At 39.7% G+C, this 13,895-nt stretch overlaps 1 protein-coding gene across 1 annotated transcript in view; it reads right to left on the bottom strand.

Annotated features, from left to right (window-relative positions):
* RAB21 (RAB21, member RAS oncogene family) overlaps window positions 1-4,163 on the bottom strand; it is a 12,575-nt gene extending 8,412 nt beyond the window's left edge. The window contains exon 1 of the mRNA XM_027889091.1: window positions 3,864-4,163. Within this exon, the coding sequence (XP_027744892.1) occupies window positions 3,864-4,010 (147 nt within the window). The 5' untranslated portion in view covers window positions 4,011-4,163. The remainder of the gene's footprint in view (window positions 1-3,863) is intronic.
* Between the last annotated feature and the right edge of the window lie 9,732 nt (window positions 4,164-13,895).

The following is a 13,895-nucleotide window of genomic DNA, read 5'->3' as shown; positions in this document are numbered from 1 at the left end:
CCACACATGAACAGCAGGACTATGCAGCTTTTAGAAATTTGGGGAACTCAACATGTAAGGAAGAGTCTTAACTTTTATTTTGAGATAATTTAGGGAAAAAAGTCAGTTACCAAGATTCCAAATCTCACCAAGTCTCACAGTCAAAGCCTTTGAAATCAGAGCAGTCTACACAGTGTTGAGTAATTACACATCAAAAAGGATTCAACATTTTCTCTAATCTCCCAAAAAATTACCAAATTGAGTACTGCAGTTTCAAGTCTGAGTTGTGGCTTGATTTACAATCAGTAACTTCTTTCTGTACTGATTTAATTACTATGAAAATTAATCTTTTCTACAACTTTCAAAAACTCATGGATATACAAACCCACAGTTAATTCAAAGATAAGTAATTTCAAACAACTCTTTGAAGGAAGCTTCTAACTTTGGTATTTTTGACTTTAGTGTCTTATGACTGGTCTGAAGAATACTTAGGCACTTCGAAGAATAAGGATAATGCAATTATAAGAGTTAAAATTCCAATCTTTTGATGTGTCTATAGGAAATCTTTTCTTTGTTTTAATTCTTACTTCTAAGAGCTCAGTTTCACGTGTCCACTAGACCCTGTTAGGACCTCACAAAGGGGCTTGAATAGAACACAAGGAAGACCCAGCTGGAAGAGATTCTCCTGGAAGTCGATAAATAAAAGCAGGTGTGTGTCACCTGCCTTTGACTATTTCATGTTCAACAGCAGCAGGCCAGGCATACAAACACTGCACATAGCACTGAAGTTCCTTGGATTGTTTTCTACCAGTCCCCAAGTATCTTAAAAGCCAACACAGTTTTTCCAGATTATGCAAGTCCAGCAAAGCCATCGGGATCTCTATAGTATGATTAGAACCATATCAGCAGCTCTCTTGGGTTGGATATTTTGAAGTCCTCCACACATTTGAGAGACCAGTACTCAGAAGTTGTATTTATATTGAGTAACTAACTAATATAAAGTATCTACTTGATTTAAAAAAAAGTTTGACAGTAAGTTTATTATTGGAGTAATTCTAGCACAGTTCACTCATAGCTTAGAATTATTATATCAATATGAGAGCAGTGACCTCAATATTTCAAACAATGGGAACCAATTTCAACAAAATCTGACAACCACAAGGTTATAGATTGTATTTATTGCCTGCAAAACCCCCTACCTCGCCTGCATTAGCTTTTCCACATTGTTCCACCTAGATGTTTTCCTATGTCAATCAGTAGCTACCTTAATTTCCATCTGCAGGTTATCAATATCTTAAGTACATGACTTGACACAACTACAGCAACACGTCCCAGCAGCTTCCTAAATCAAAGGAAGTTCCAGTTCACTCCAGCTAGCATTTAGAGAAGGGGGGTGTGGAGAGAAGAGAAAATGCTCCCTTTTACTAAAGTCTTCTGTTGCACAAAAGAAACTTTCCTGTTTGGGTGTATACAGAATAACTTCACAGTAGAATAACATCCTAAGTGAAGTTTCCAGAAGGCTTCAGTCTCACCACCCTTAATGTTGCAAGCATATTGGAATAAAGCACTATGCAATATTTTCCTTTTTTAAGTCAGAAAAGACTGTGGATGGAGAGCCTCTTGTCTCAATATCTAGTCATCTTTTCATATGATTCATCACTGTCGCTCCTTTGCTGGACCAGGAGCAAAGTATTTATCTAATTTTGGCTTTATTGGAACAAAGGAATTTGTTACAATACTTTGAACTGTTTCCACGAAACAAAGCAAACTTATCAGACTAAGCCTTCAATCTTAAAAGGAAACAAACCAAAGATGCTTTCCAAATGTGATACTTCACTGCTTCATGAGATAACCTAGTTTCTCTTATTTTTAAGGAATATTTTCATGTAATAGTGGAACTTATTTCAACTTTGTTCTAGAACTGTATGATGTAGGAAAAGAGGAATAAAAAAGATAATACTTCACACATGCACATGATGCATGGTAAGATTCAACAGCAACTGACATTATATTTTATGATGAATAAGATGTATCAGTGGCTTAGGAGGCTCAGAACAGAAAAGCAAATGACTTGAGAAACACTGTGCATTCAGTTAGAAGAGACACAGGTAGCAACCAGAAACCTAATTACAGTGGAAAAATAAAATCTCAGTATGAATATGAGCACATGCTTCCACTCCTTTACAAACAACCTCCAGACAGTCAAAACCAGAAGCTCTTGAGCCACACTATCTACAGATATTTTCCTATCAGCATTTTGGAGCAATTTAAAGGTGCATTTTATGACATTTGTGACCCAAGTCTGAATTTCAACCCATTTTTATTTATATTTAAGGGTTTCCACTACAGATTTAAAGAACAAAACCTCAAACAACAAACACACACTACATCACATAACAACCTACTCAGCCCTATTCATTTTACACGGGATACGAGAATTCAGCTACAAATCATCACTTTGTTGCACTTTAAATAATTGCTTGCTCAACGCTGCACTTCAGCCTCACCTCTGACACCTACAAGCTATTAGTCACATCTGTAGCATCCCAAATACCTTCTGTGGCATCAAAGCTACAGTCAGCTTTGCCATAAATACCACACCATGCCTAATAAACCTACCAACAGATTAACCCAAAAGCTGAGTATGAATACAGGGTAACAGAGTTTAAAACATATTCTTTGTAGCTCTTCATTGCAAAACTAGAACAACATTATCTGTTTAAGAAACATTCAATGTATTGTTTCTAGTACATCTATAATGCTTCTTTGGTTTTAGGGAAAGTTTCACTATTAAATACTTCTGAGATACCCAGTTTAAGAATTTTTCCCTAAATGCATGAGAATAGCACATAACTACCCTAAAGCTCTTTTTTTTCAGCATCACCTGCTATTTCTTCTGTACTTTAGAACCTCAAAGGTAGTTAAAAACCCACTGGTGGCCCACCAAGTGGTAAGGTTTGTTTCATTATTAAAAAAAAAAAAAAATTAAGAGCAGTATGTATTAAAACCCACAGTTCCACATACATGCTCCCAACTGCTAAGAAAGATGCTGTGCAACTGGTGTAACCACAAATAAAAAGGTTAAGCAAGCTGACACATCCCGAAAGACTTAACGTACCACCCATAACACTAAGTTCAAAACATATTTTCTGACACCATGTACAATACAAGCAGTTTATTCTGTACCATGCCATCCATCACTAATAGGTCATGAAAATAACATTGCTTTCAAGCAGACACCCTGTCACATTTCATAAGTGGAATATCACTTTGTAGTTCTTCATAAATTAGCAGACAGCACCGTTGCTAATCTGGCCAAAATTCAGGGAGCTATCGTGACAAGCAAGTAAGCCTTAAGAATCTTTTCTGTTATTAAATCGTAAGCCTTAATCTCATCAAGCATTTTGTGAGAGCTTTTCTCTTTTAACAGCAGCATTTAAGCAGCTCCGATGTTGGGATCTGAGAACATGGGGAAGACTATGATTAACAGACATGCAGCACATATGAAACACTTAGTCATCAGTCCACTAACAGTGATTACAAAAACAAAATTGCATTTACATCATACCTCCCAGGACACACATGAAGACATTCATATATATAACTGGAAAAAACGGAGCAGTTAGCATGCAGAGTAGAAACGAGGCCTTAAAGTACTGAAAGCTTCTGAGGCGTGAAAAGAAACAGAAAACTGGCTTCCAGAGAACTCGGCCTGGGATAGCCACCATTAGCGAGTGGCGGTGGTTACTCTGGCTCCGCTAAGCTGTGAACAAGGCATGGCCCGGCTGCCCCGGGAGGTGGGCGAGGTGAGCGGAGCACAACAACGGGACCCCCACACCGGCACCGCCCCCTCCTCCGGCCCGCCCGCCCGCCCCGGCCCGCACCTGCAGCGTGGTGATGTGCTTGTCGTTGAACTTGTTCTCGCAGTAGCGCAGCACCAGCGAGGTTTTGCCCACGCAGCCCTCCCCGAGCAGCACCACCTTAAAGGAGAAGCTGCGGCCCCCGGCCGCCGCGCCGGCCCCCGCCGCCATCCGCGCCCCGCCGCCGAGCCGCGCCTCACATCAACGGGCCGCCGCCGCCCGCCGGGACGGGGGGCCCCGGGGCAGCGGGAGGAAGCCTGGCGGGGACGGAAGGGCAGCGCTGAGAGCGCGGGGATGGAGGTGAGGAAGGAACACGGCAGCCCAACCTGCCCCGCGGCCGCGGCCCCGCTGCCCCTAATGGCGGCTCCTTCCTCCTACGTCACGCGCCGCTCGGTCACGCGCAGGCCCCGCCGCCAATGGGAGGGGGGAACACGGCGGCGGCGGGAGGGAGGGGGCGGGGCCCCAGGAAGGAGGGGCGTGGTCTCCGGGCGGGGCGGGGCGGGGGGCGGATCCTCCTCAGAGCTGGAAACCCGGGCGGGTGTTACACGCGCGGGTGGATTTGTTTTTAAATGTCAAATTAAGTCTTCCTTGTGCGACGAACGTACCTGCTAAGCGTTTCCCCGTGGAAACAAAAAGGCCCTGACAAACAGGCTATAAACGTCACGGGCACGGGTTTTGTTCCAGCTTCACAGGCCCCGTTCGTGTGGATTACGTTACACTAGTGTATTAAACTGGTCTCTAAATGTTTGCAAAATAAAAGTCCGTAGTAAAGTGGGATGTGGGAGCAGGTAAGTAACAAGGCATAAGAAAAACGTTCTTCTGTCGAGTTCCTTGATTGTAAGTGTCCGGTACTGTTCCATACACAGCAATCGGATAACTGCCTTGTGAAACTGGCTATCATTCCTTAATTAAAAGCAATCCTCACAAACCGATCCAAACGACTGCGGGCAGCGTAGTCTCTCTCTAGTGACCATGTAGTGGCAAGAAAAATAATGCTTATGAAAAGGCTCCATAGTGCAGTTTCCTTTTCCTTTGTCAGATAGCATTAATGCTCTGTTGTGTGAGAAAGAATAGAGAAATGAACAGAGAATGCGTCCAGGAGAACAAAGATTAGATTTTTTTGCAGCAAGAAGCATTACATCGACACACAAAATGTATTGAGTTTATTTCCTCCAGATGTAAATAAAATAAACCTTTTTAGTAAATTAAGGAAATGGGACAAGGTAAAAAAAATCAATGAACATACAATCTTCAGGCACATCTTTTCTTTAAATAAACTTCCAGTTTTATTAGATTGTAAGTGCTTTCAGCAAGTTACTGAAAAATACTGTCTTGCTGGAAAGCGATGCTTGCTTCTGTCAGTCATGCCTTCTGTGTACAATAAAACTGACTGGCATGTTAGTTATCCTTTTAGCCTGAACAGAAGAAGGAGGCAAAATGGAGTTCAGATTAAGATTGCCAGAGACAATGGAAATCAATGTTCATGAGCTCAAGCTGCTTCCAGGGCCCAGCAAGTTGAGGCTTTCCTGGGTAACTGCTGGCAAATGCACCTGCTGAGACACAGAGATGCTGCCTTCAAAAACCTTCTTATACTTACAGCTTTTTACTGTTGTCAACAAAAGCAGGTTCTACATACATTCTTTATAAATACAGGGGATTAAATTGGAGAATATGCCTGATTTGTACTTTTCAGTTCTTCACTGAATGGAAGCTATCCATATATCTGTTACATCTTTTTCATTAAAAGGGTACTTTCTGCATGGGTGATTTTTCATCAGTCCTAAATGTATTATTATACCGAACACTGTAGTTGAAATAGAGGCTATCTTCCTATGAGAAAGAGAGCTGAAGCTTTGGAAAGGGCTGCATGAGAGACACCCTGTATGAAATCTATGTGCTGAATGCACCTGACAGCATTTTTCTAACTAAGGGCACAGCAAAGCATAAGGCACCAACTGAAGCTCAGTTCTGGCTGAACATTTCTCCAAGAATCCCCTGCTGTGGTGCAGAGGCAAACGATGCATTCCCACTGACGGTAGGCTGCTGCGAGTAACTACAGTATCCTACCATTTCTGTTCTCCTCTCTCTTGTCTGGAACCTGTAATTACCGATTTTCTTGTATGAGAAGTCCTGCATTTTCCAAAACTTCAGCCACCAGTACTAAATGAAATTAGAAGGCTGATCTGGCTGATAATAGAAAATTCTGTCAGAGCTACCTGCAGTGTCACATTTCACTGTAATCTGATACACAACTTTGTAAAATCTGCAGGTTTAAAAATCTATGACAGTTACCAAGTTATTTTAATGGTGTTACTTTAACTTGGGAAGTGTTTCTTTTGTTTCAGTGAATTTGAGAAGAGCTCTTTTTCCTTCAATTTAGTATGCTTCTCCTTTTTACACAGCTTCCTAAAAATCTTTTTGAGACCTTCTGTGTTAGCTGTGTTGCTGATTACATCTGCATGAAAAATGTCTTTCCAGACATATTTTATATTTCGAAAAGATGCTACAATATTCTGTATGTTATTAAGTGGTGCAAACAAATCGCACCACTGTATCCATTGCCATGACCTTTTATCATTCTTGGTAATAAGAATTGGATTCAATGATTCTTGTGGGTCCCTTCCAACTTAGGAATATTCTGTGATTCTATGATCTTACTCAAGTCTTTTACTTCACAGGTGGTGTCATCTCTGAAAGTGAAAATAATATGCTACTTCCTGCTTTCATTATCAGATCTCTTTATAAAAATATTAGATGTGTTAATTCCACTGTGAACTGAAGTACATGCAATATCTGTCAGAGGAGATACTCTAGCTGATCAAACATATAACAGCATAAGCAGCACCTCCCATGCCATGGATGACACATAACTGATTTCTGCGACAATTATAAGTTTCCTGTAAATTATAAAGGTAGCTGTTGATTTGCAAATAATGTCAGTCTTATATTTCCATTTTTTTTCCCTTGGATAATATTTTTGAGCACAATTTGTCATACGTGCAGTAAAATGCTCTGATTTTATCAGATTTATATGGAAAAGAAACATAGTACAAAATCTCTGCCAAATAATATACAGTTGTATAAGATCAAAGTCCACAAGAGTACAAGATGTCCAAAAAACCAAGAAATCAGAAGATGGAAAAAACCCCAACCCAACAACAACAACAAAGACCCACTTATAATGAAGTTAGCAGTATCCTCAAAAAGAAAGATGGCTATTCACATTCAGAAAATAAAGAATAAAGATGAAGAGTAATGCATGTGAACCTGAAGAGAAAAAAACCCCCAACAAATAATTCAGAAAGAATCTTGACTTTTCAGAATGTATTTACCTACCCATTCACTGCCGAGAGCCTTCATGTACCCACAGGGTGCATACTTGACAGGTTTAGTAGTGCCCTTGGACACTTTGTGCAGCATGAAATTAGTTTCTAATTTAGAAATAAGTAAAACATAGAATCTGATTTCTATCTAAGAAACGATGCCAACAATGAACAACCGCGTTTTTTTCTTGTAAAGAAAAAGATTAGTATTTTCTAAAAGTTCAATTCTCCATGTTGAATAGGAATTGTCTGTAAATGTTATTGCCCTCAGGGTAAGCAGTTTTGAATTCTTTGCCACTTCACATTATCTTTTTCATACATGCATGGCAACACATATAGCAATGCCAAATATCATTCCCCATGCAATCCCCTCACTGGCAAGTGGTATCCTGGATGTTTGCTGAGAACAGGTGCTCCACCATTCATTGACCCCTTACTCTTGGTGTTTTCACTTGCAGGGGCAAAGGCTCTGTTTTGGCTCTGAATGAGAGGTCCTAACCCTCTAGGAGAGGGTAAGCCCATAAAGTTAATAAATTTTAAAGTGTCAGAGTTATGAAGGACAAAACTTCCCTTCCCCAGAAGTCTGTTTACTAGATCTATGTTATAACTGTACTAAGAATGAAAACATAAAAAAAAAAAAATCCAAACCAAAACAAAAAACAAACAAACAAACAAAAAACTCCACAACAAAACAAACAAACAAAAAAAGCTGAAATGCTCGTTTTAAACACAATGAACACATGCTGGCAGACCTGAGAAATTTCAGAGGAAGGCAGGACTGGTCAAAATTTAAAAAGTAAAAATGGGACCCACACAATCATAAACTATATAGAGTAATACCAGGCATTGGCAAACCTTATTTAAACAATCATGACAATGTTTTCAAATACAGAAACAGTCACTTTCAGTTACAGAACTACAGTGCTATATTTACTTCCTGGAGTGTATAAAGGATGAAATTTTCCACCAGAGTAACTTGCTGCTGCGTGATACAGCAGGAGATACGGAAGTCAGTGGCAGCGTAGGCTCGCTCAGACTCTGCTCAGAGTGACAGTGGTGTGTAAGCAGATCTGCAGTGAGATCTTGCATTTTGCTGACTGTGGGTCAGTCACAGAAGTAATAGTAAAAGAAAGGGTTTTATTTACTGGTTGATAAGCCAGTAAATTTTCCAAGAGATCTTATAGCAGAAATGGGAACATGGAAAGGAAGCACAGGTGCCAGCAGCGTTCCTCAGGGACATTCTAAAGCCTACTGGTTTCAGTGCTACTGAGCTTCAGTTAAGCAGTGATTATCTGAGAGGATAGGAATGAGCTGCTCTGAGCAAATCTGTTTTGAATCATGGAAGGCATACTTAATCAACTATATATCTTCATCCAAATCATCATCTGTATAACAGCAACCAGCCTGTTTGCAGACCAACTATTTGGAAATGATAATTGCCTGTTGCACATAGGCTTGCACAGCCTTCTATACACACACAGGCCTTGATACACCCATCTACAGCACCATGGCATTCATACCTTCCCCTGTGGGGAGGAGAAGATGATGACATGAAGGAAAGTAATGATGCAAAAGAAAGACTAATACTTAAATGAAGCATTCAGATATTATGTGTGCCAGTCAACAAAATCTAATGGAAAAAACAGGTCACATCAAAGGAGCCTGAGATGAGAGTACAGGCTTGACTGTTCAAAGGTAACGTCATAGCTGTGCTAATTTTTTCCAGTTCCTGACTTAGCACCACATGTTAACGATCAGAAAAATAATTGCTTTATAATGCAATAAACCACAAATTCACTGTGTCAAGAATTGGATGAGTAATTCAGAGTAGTTAGCAGTGAGACAGGTGTCTTTGAAAACTGATCTTTCCTTTAGGGCTTTTTGGGTTTCCTAAATGGCCTGTAAAGTAAGTATAAAATCAGTGCTAATCAAACTCGAAGTGATGTGGGACTGTCAGTGTGATAAACAGTAATGAGAATAGGGTAGCCAGCAAAAACTGTATAAAATGCTGTCATCTGAAAAGTAGAAACATTGTAAAGAATATAAAATTGTTAACTCTTAGTTGATGTAAAGAATTACAGAGTCAAAACGTAACAGATATCTAAGTATATGTCTTCAGCAAAAGGGTGGAGGTAATTCCTGGATATGAAATAAGGAAGTAATGAAGAAGTTATTTTACCTCAGTGCATAGCATTGATAACATAGTATTGGAATTTGCCATGCAGTTTAAAATTAGGGCACAGAGCAGTAAAGGGCTCACTTTGGTCAGCTCATCAGTGCTGTAGCAGGAACAGGCACAAAGAAAGAACAAATAGGGGGAATCTAAAGCCAGAGCATTCAGATTCAAAATGAAACAAAAGTTGTTAAACCCAGGACAATTTATCAGATGAAGCAAAAAATTCCTCATCTTCTGGCAGATTTGCATGAGGGTTGATGGGCAGCCTGATGGCATGACTTTGGCCAGACACAGATTGTACTTCAAGGAAGTCACCAAGTTCACAAGAGATTAATCATCTCTACCAGCTCTGAAACTTAATAATAATTTTAAAATAATTTAATTTTTTTTTACAATGTATTCATCATATTTACTGCTGAAAAAAAAAAAACTAGTCAGAATTATTAATGAAATTAAAAATGAAAAACCACATCTCAATAAAATGTAATGCCTTCATCTAAGACTTCTAAAATTTGGAAGAAAACTTGTATTCTAAATATATACTTCATGGGAATGTGTGGAGCAACCCCAGGACTACATTGTATGGTTTAAATCAAAGCAATTTATCCCAAAGCAGCCTTCAAAACAAGAAAAAAACACAACAATTTTTAATATTACCATTAATATAAATTGATATAAAACTACCTGCTACTCTTACAATATTTTGATTTTATAGACATTTTCCTTTGTAAGGTGTTCCTTGAAGTACTTTCCTGTGCAGATACTGTCAATGAGCAGGTGAACAAACCAGCAACAACAATTACATGATTTATTAGCACTCCTGCTCAGCCCTGCATTTTAAAATATTGTATAAAGGACAAGTGACTAGACTCCAGGATTATCATGCAAACTCTTAAGGCAAGTGCTTTCATTTCTACTGACCAAACAAATAAAACAGAATATGCCAGCCTATTCCTTTCCTTCAAAATTTCTTCCCTTAGAAATTCTTAATTAATGCCAGTTCTTCTTTTAATTACACTGAATAACCCAGTTTCAAGAAAGTCAGACAGACAAAACGCAGAAAATACTTTATCAAGGTCAACTGCATATTACTTTCAGCAGAATGCATCCCATTAAAAAGATATCTTCTTGCTGCTTTGACCAGTGAAAGTATTTTCTTTTAAAATGTTTGCATTTTGTTGTTAGAAGTGGAAAGCTGTAGTGATAGAAACTTTGGTCCCATTTTCAGTCTAGAAAAATGCTTAAGTACGACTCCTGCCCCCACACATGAAGCAGGTGATGCTCCAGGGCATTATGAGGGACTCTGGGGCTACATCTGTCTTTTCAGTTCTGCAGGAAATAAATCTTCTGTGCTGTCAGGAGAAGCTTAACATCAATGGTCCCACGGGGTCCCAGGTTGCCTGATTAGATCAGGATTACATTTTTAAGAACCATGCTGTAACAAGGGACAGATCTGATGTGTTTCTGGCCAAAATCCTCCACTCACCTATGAGTGAGAGCACTGCACTAAGTTGCTGTTGCATTGCCCCCCTGAGCAGGCTGCCTGCCAGCACAGGGTTAGAGAGCCTCTGAAGAGTAAACACAGTGGTGTATATGCATTGTGTGCATGTGTATATGGAGAGATACGTATGTAATTTTCTATTTTATGTACATATATTGTGCATATAAACAGTGAGATTAAAAGTAAGATTTAGTTCATTACAGTGATTCAAATAACAACCTATGTCTCTTTAAGTGGGATGCCCTTTGAAAAGCCATTATTTAGATCAAACAGTTTCTTAGTTAACCAGTAAAAGACGTCCCTGTGGCAGGTTTGCACACCCAGCCAGCAGCAACTTTGACACTGTAATGCAAGATGTCCTTCAGGGGCAGCAGTTTGGCTGGTTTCTCCCATGTCCCAGATGCGGCAGCATCAGAGCCAGTGGCCTCAGCCCAGAGGGACATGGGAAAGACACTTCCCTGGCGCGGATCACAGGGGCAGAGGGTCTGCGGTGGGCACCAGCCTGTTCTGCTAAGGCTCTTGCTTGTTTGTGGGGGCACCTGCCCCCTCCTCTACTGGGTGTGTGCATGAGGCTGCATCCCCAAACCGGAGATGGGTTTTACAGACTCCTTAGGCCTGAAAACAAAACCAGGGAGAACAGGCCTGGAGGCAAAGATAGCAGTCTGTAGTGCCGAGGATAGAAAATAGAAAATATCATTACGCACAATGAAGATGAAGTCACAGATCAATGTATGGAACTGTCATGGTTTCCCATACTCATTTTCTCTGTGTTCTGTTTTGGAGTTTATATTTTATTTTAACCCTATAGTAATAGCCCTCATACTGTTACCACAAAACATCTCTCAATCCAAGTTGAGGTCTTGAGCCTGAACCCAGTTTGCTCAATACAATTTTCCAAGGATAAATTATGCAAATCTTTAGTGTTTCTTTTTCTAGTAAGCTGCTCGCTTTGAAACGTACATCTGGAGCGAGAGCTTTGAGACGTTGTAGGCTCATGGGAGTTTCACAGGAAAGGTCTGAAACGATAAACCTCCAAACAGACCTTGTCTTCCATTGAATGAAGACTTCTGGAAGACTAGTCCTCTCCAGTCTGTAGATAGTCCTGATGGCATTGTACCATGTAGGTAAATTTATACAGAAGCTTGAGGTAGCAGTTAGCCATCATTCAACATTTTAACATTAGAATAATTAAACAGGTTAAAACTTCCTGTTAATATTGTTTAAATGAATACTTTTCTTTCCCACACAAATGATTTTTCTTAACCTTTTACTTCTGTATGAGCATAATTCTTCAAGTTTTTGATAGACACAAGTTTAAAAAGACAGACAAAAAGCCAATGCACAACAGCATTTGCCAGACTTGGTGAGGATATATGCAAATATCCCAAGAGGAGTTGTGAAACCAAAAATTTTGGGTTGAGAAAGGAGGAATCATCATTTGAGGTCGTGGGGTGATCCACAAGGTGCAAGGAAATGTGCTGATCCAGGGACTTCCGTAGGGCTGTTGACAGGACTAGCACAGAGTCACAACCAGTGCCCTGCACTTAGCAGGGGTTTGGGGTTTTTTTAATTTTTTTTTTCCCATGTAAAGTGAGAATTTGAAATCTCTTATAATTTGGTTACTTCATGTAAATTGTGAAGGAACAGTTACATTCCTCCAACCTGGTGAGTGTTTCACTAGACCATGTTAATATCCCCAAAGTTTGCTGGGTCAGGTAGATTGCACTACTTTTCCAGTAGATGAGAAAAAACAAGGAGCTCATGCTTAATACAAAAAGCATGTTCCCTTTACTTCCTTCATCTGAAGCTCTGCCTGAATCTATATGGAGGAATAAAACAGTTTATGTAAGAGGTTAGTCATATGTACTTCTGAAAAAACAACTAGTAAGAACATAAACAACCGTTCTCCTGAAAACTACATTTTTTAAAATGAGTGGATCAATGGTTAAGGATTCTCTGCAGTATTTTGGTAGGGTTTGGAGGGTTTTCCATTGGGGAGGCACTGATGGCTACCAGACATATTGCTGTGTTCATTTAAAAAAACCCCAAACAACCCAACACAGATTTATTAGCAAATTTTTAGCAAACAAGTTTTGCCAACTAGAACAGCCAGGAACAGAAAAAACAAACAAACAAACAAACAAACAAAACCTAAAAACTAAACGAACAAAACCAAATCCTCTGGTGGAGGTCCAGTTTTCCAAGTCCTCTTTACAAGTACTTTGATTCAAATTATTGCCCTTGGTTAATGCATTATTTCTGTTAAAAGAGGTAGGAATTTGGTAAGGTTTACCAAACAGTACTTACTACAAATAAAAACATGAAGAAGGGAGGGATAGCATTTGCGTGTTTATAACTCTAGTTATTAGTTGTGAATTGACCAAAAGGACTTTTTCTTTACTGCCAGTATGTGTTTCCAGCAATGAAGGAAATCCCTGCTCAGGCAGGCAGAGGCAGGATAAGCAGGGAGGCTCTGAACTGATGGCAGTAATAATACAATAATTTTGAATTAGTTACCTGATGTTTGAAGATTAAGTACAATTTATCAAAGATAAAACTGATTAATCTGATCCTGCAACTGTGCATGCACTTAATGAACTTTACTGACATGAGTGGGGCCCATCTGCTGCAAGTGATGCAGAGGAGCGTGCTGGCTGCAGTTCAGCAAGGATGTTTAGAGTCTGCTTAACCTAAAACAACACTAGCACACCCCTTGATTACTAACACTTCAGCGTGACTTCTCTTGGGTTTAAAATTAACTGGGTGCTCGAACATTTTGCTGGCTAATATCTCGTGCTCTCCACTTAGTGGGATCAAACAGTAACAAAGTAGAGCTGCACTGGAATGCCTGATGCCACGCTGACCTTGGTAAAACTACAACAGTGTTACTGACTCTACAAAGATTTGTACAAATGCTGTGCTGAAAACAAGGCACAGGAAAATAACCCTGCTGACACCTTTGATCAACCTATGTCACTTCAAATTGAGATTGCTTTAGTATATTTGAGAAAAAAGGGCCGTCATTGATACAAGCAGTCTTTAAAAAAATTACTAAG

The sequence above is a fragment of the Empidonax traillii genome, unplaced genomic scaffold (genome assembly GCF_003031625.1).
Source record: "Empidonax traillii isolate 1590-97213 ecotype Southwest subspecies unplaced genomic scaffold, ASM303162v1 scaffold252:size1141739, whole genome shotgun sequence".
Lineage (NCBI taxonomy): Eukaryota > Metazoa > Chordata > Aves > Passeriformes > Tyrannidae > Empidonax > Empidonax traillii.
This window is presented reverse-complemented; position numbering and strand designations above follow the sequence as displayed.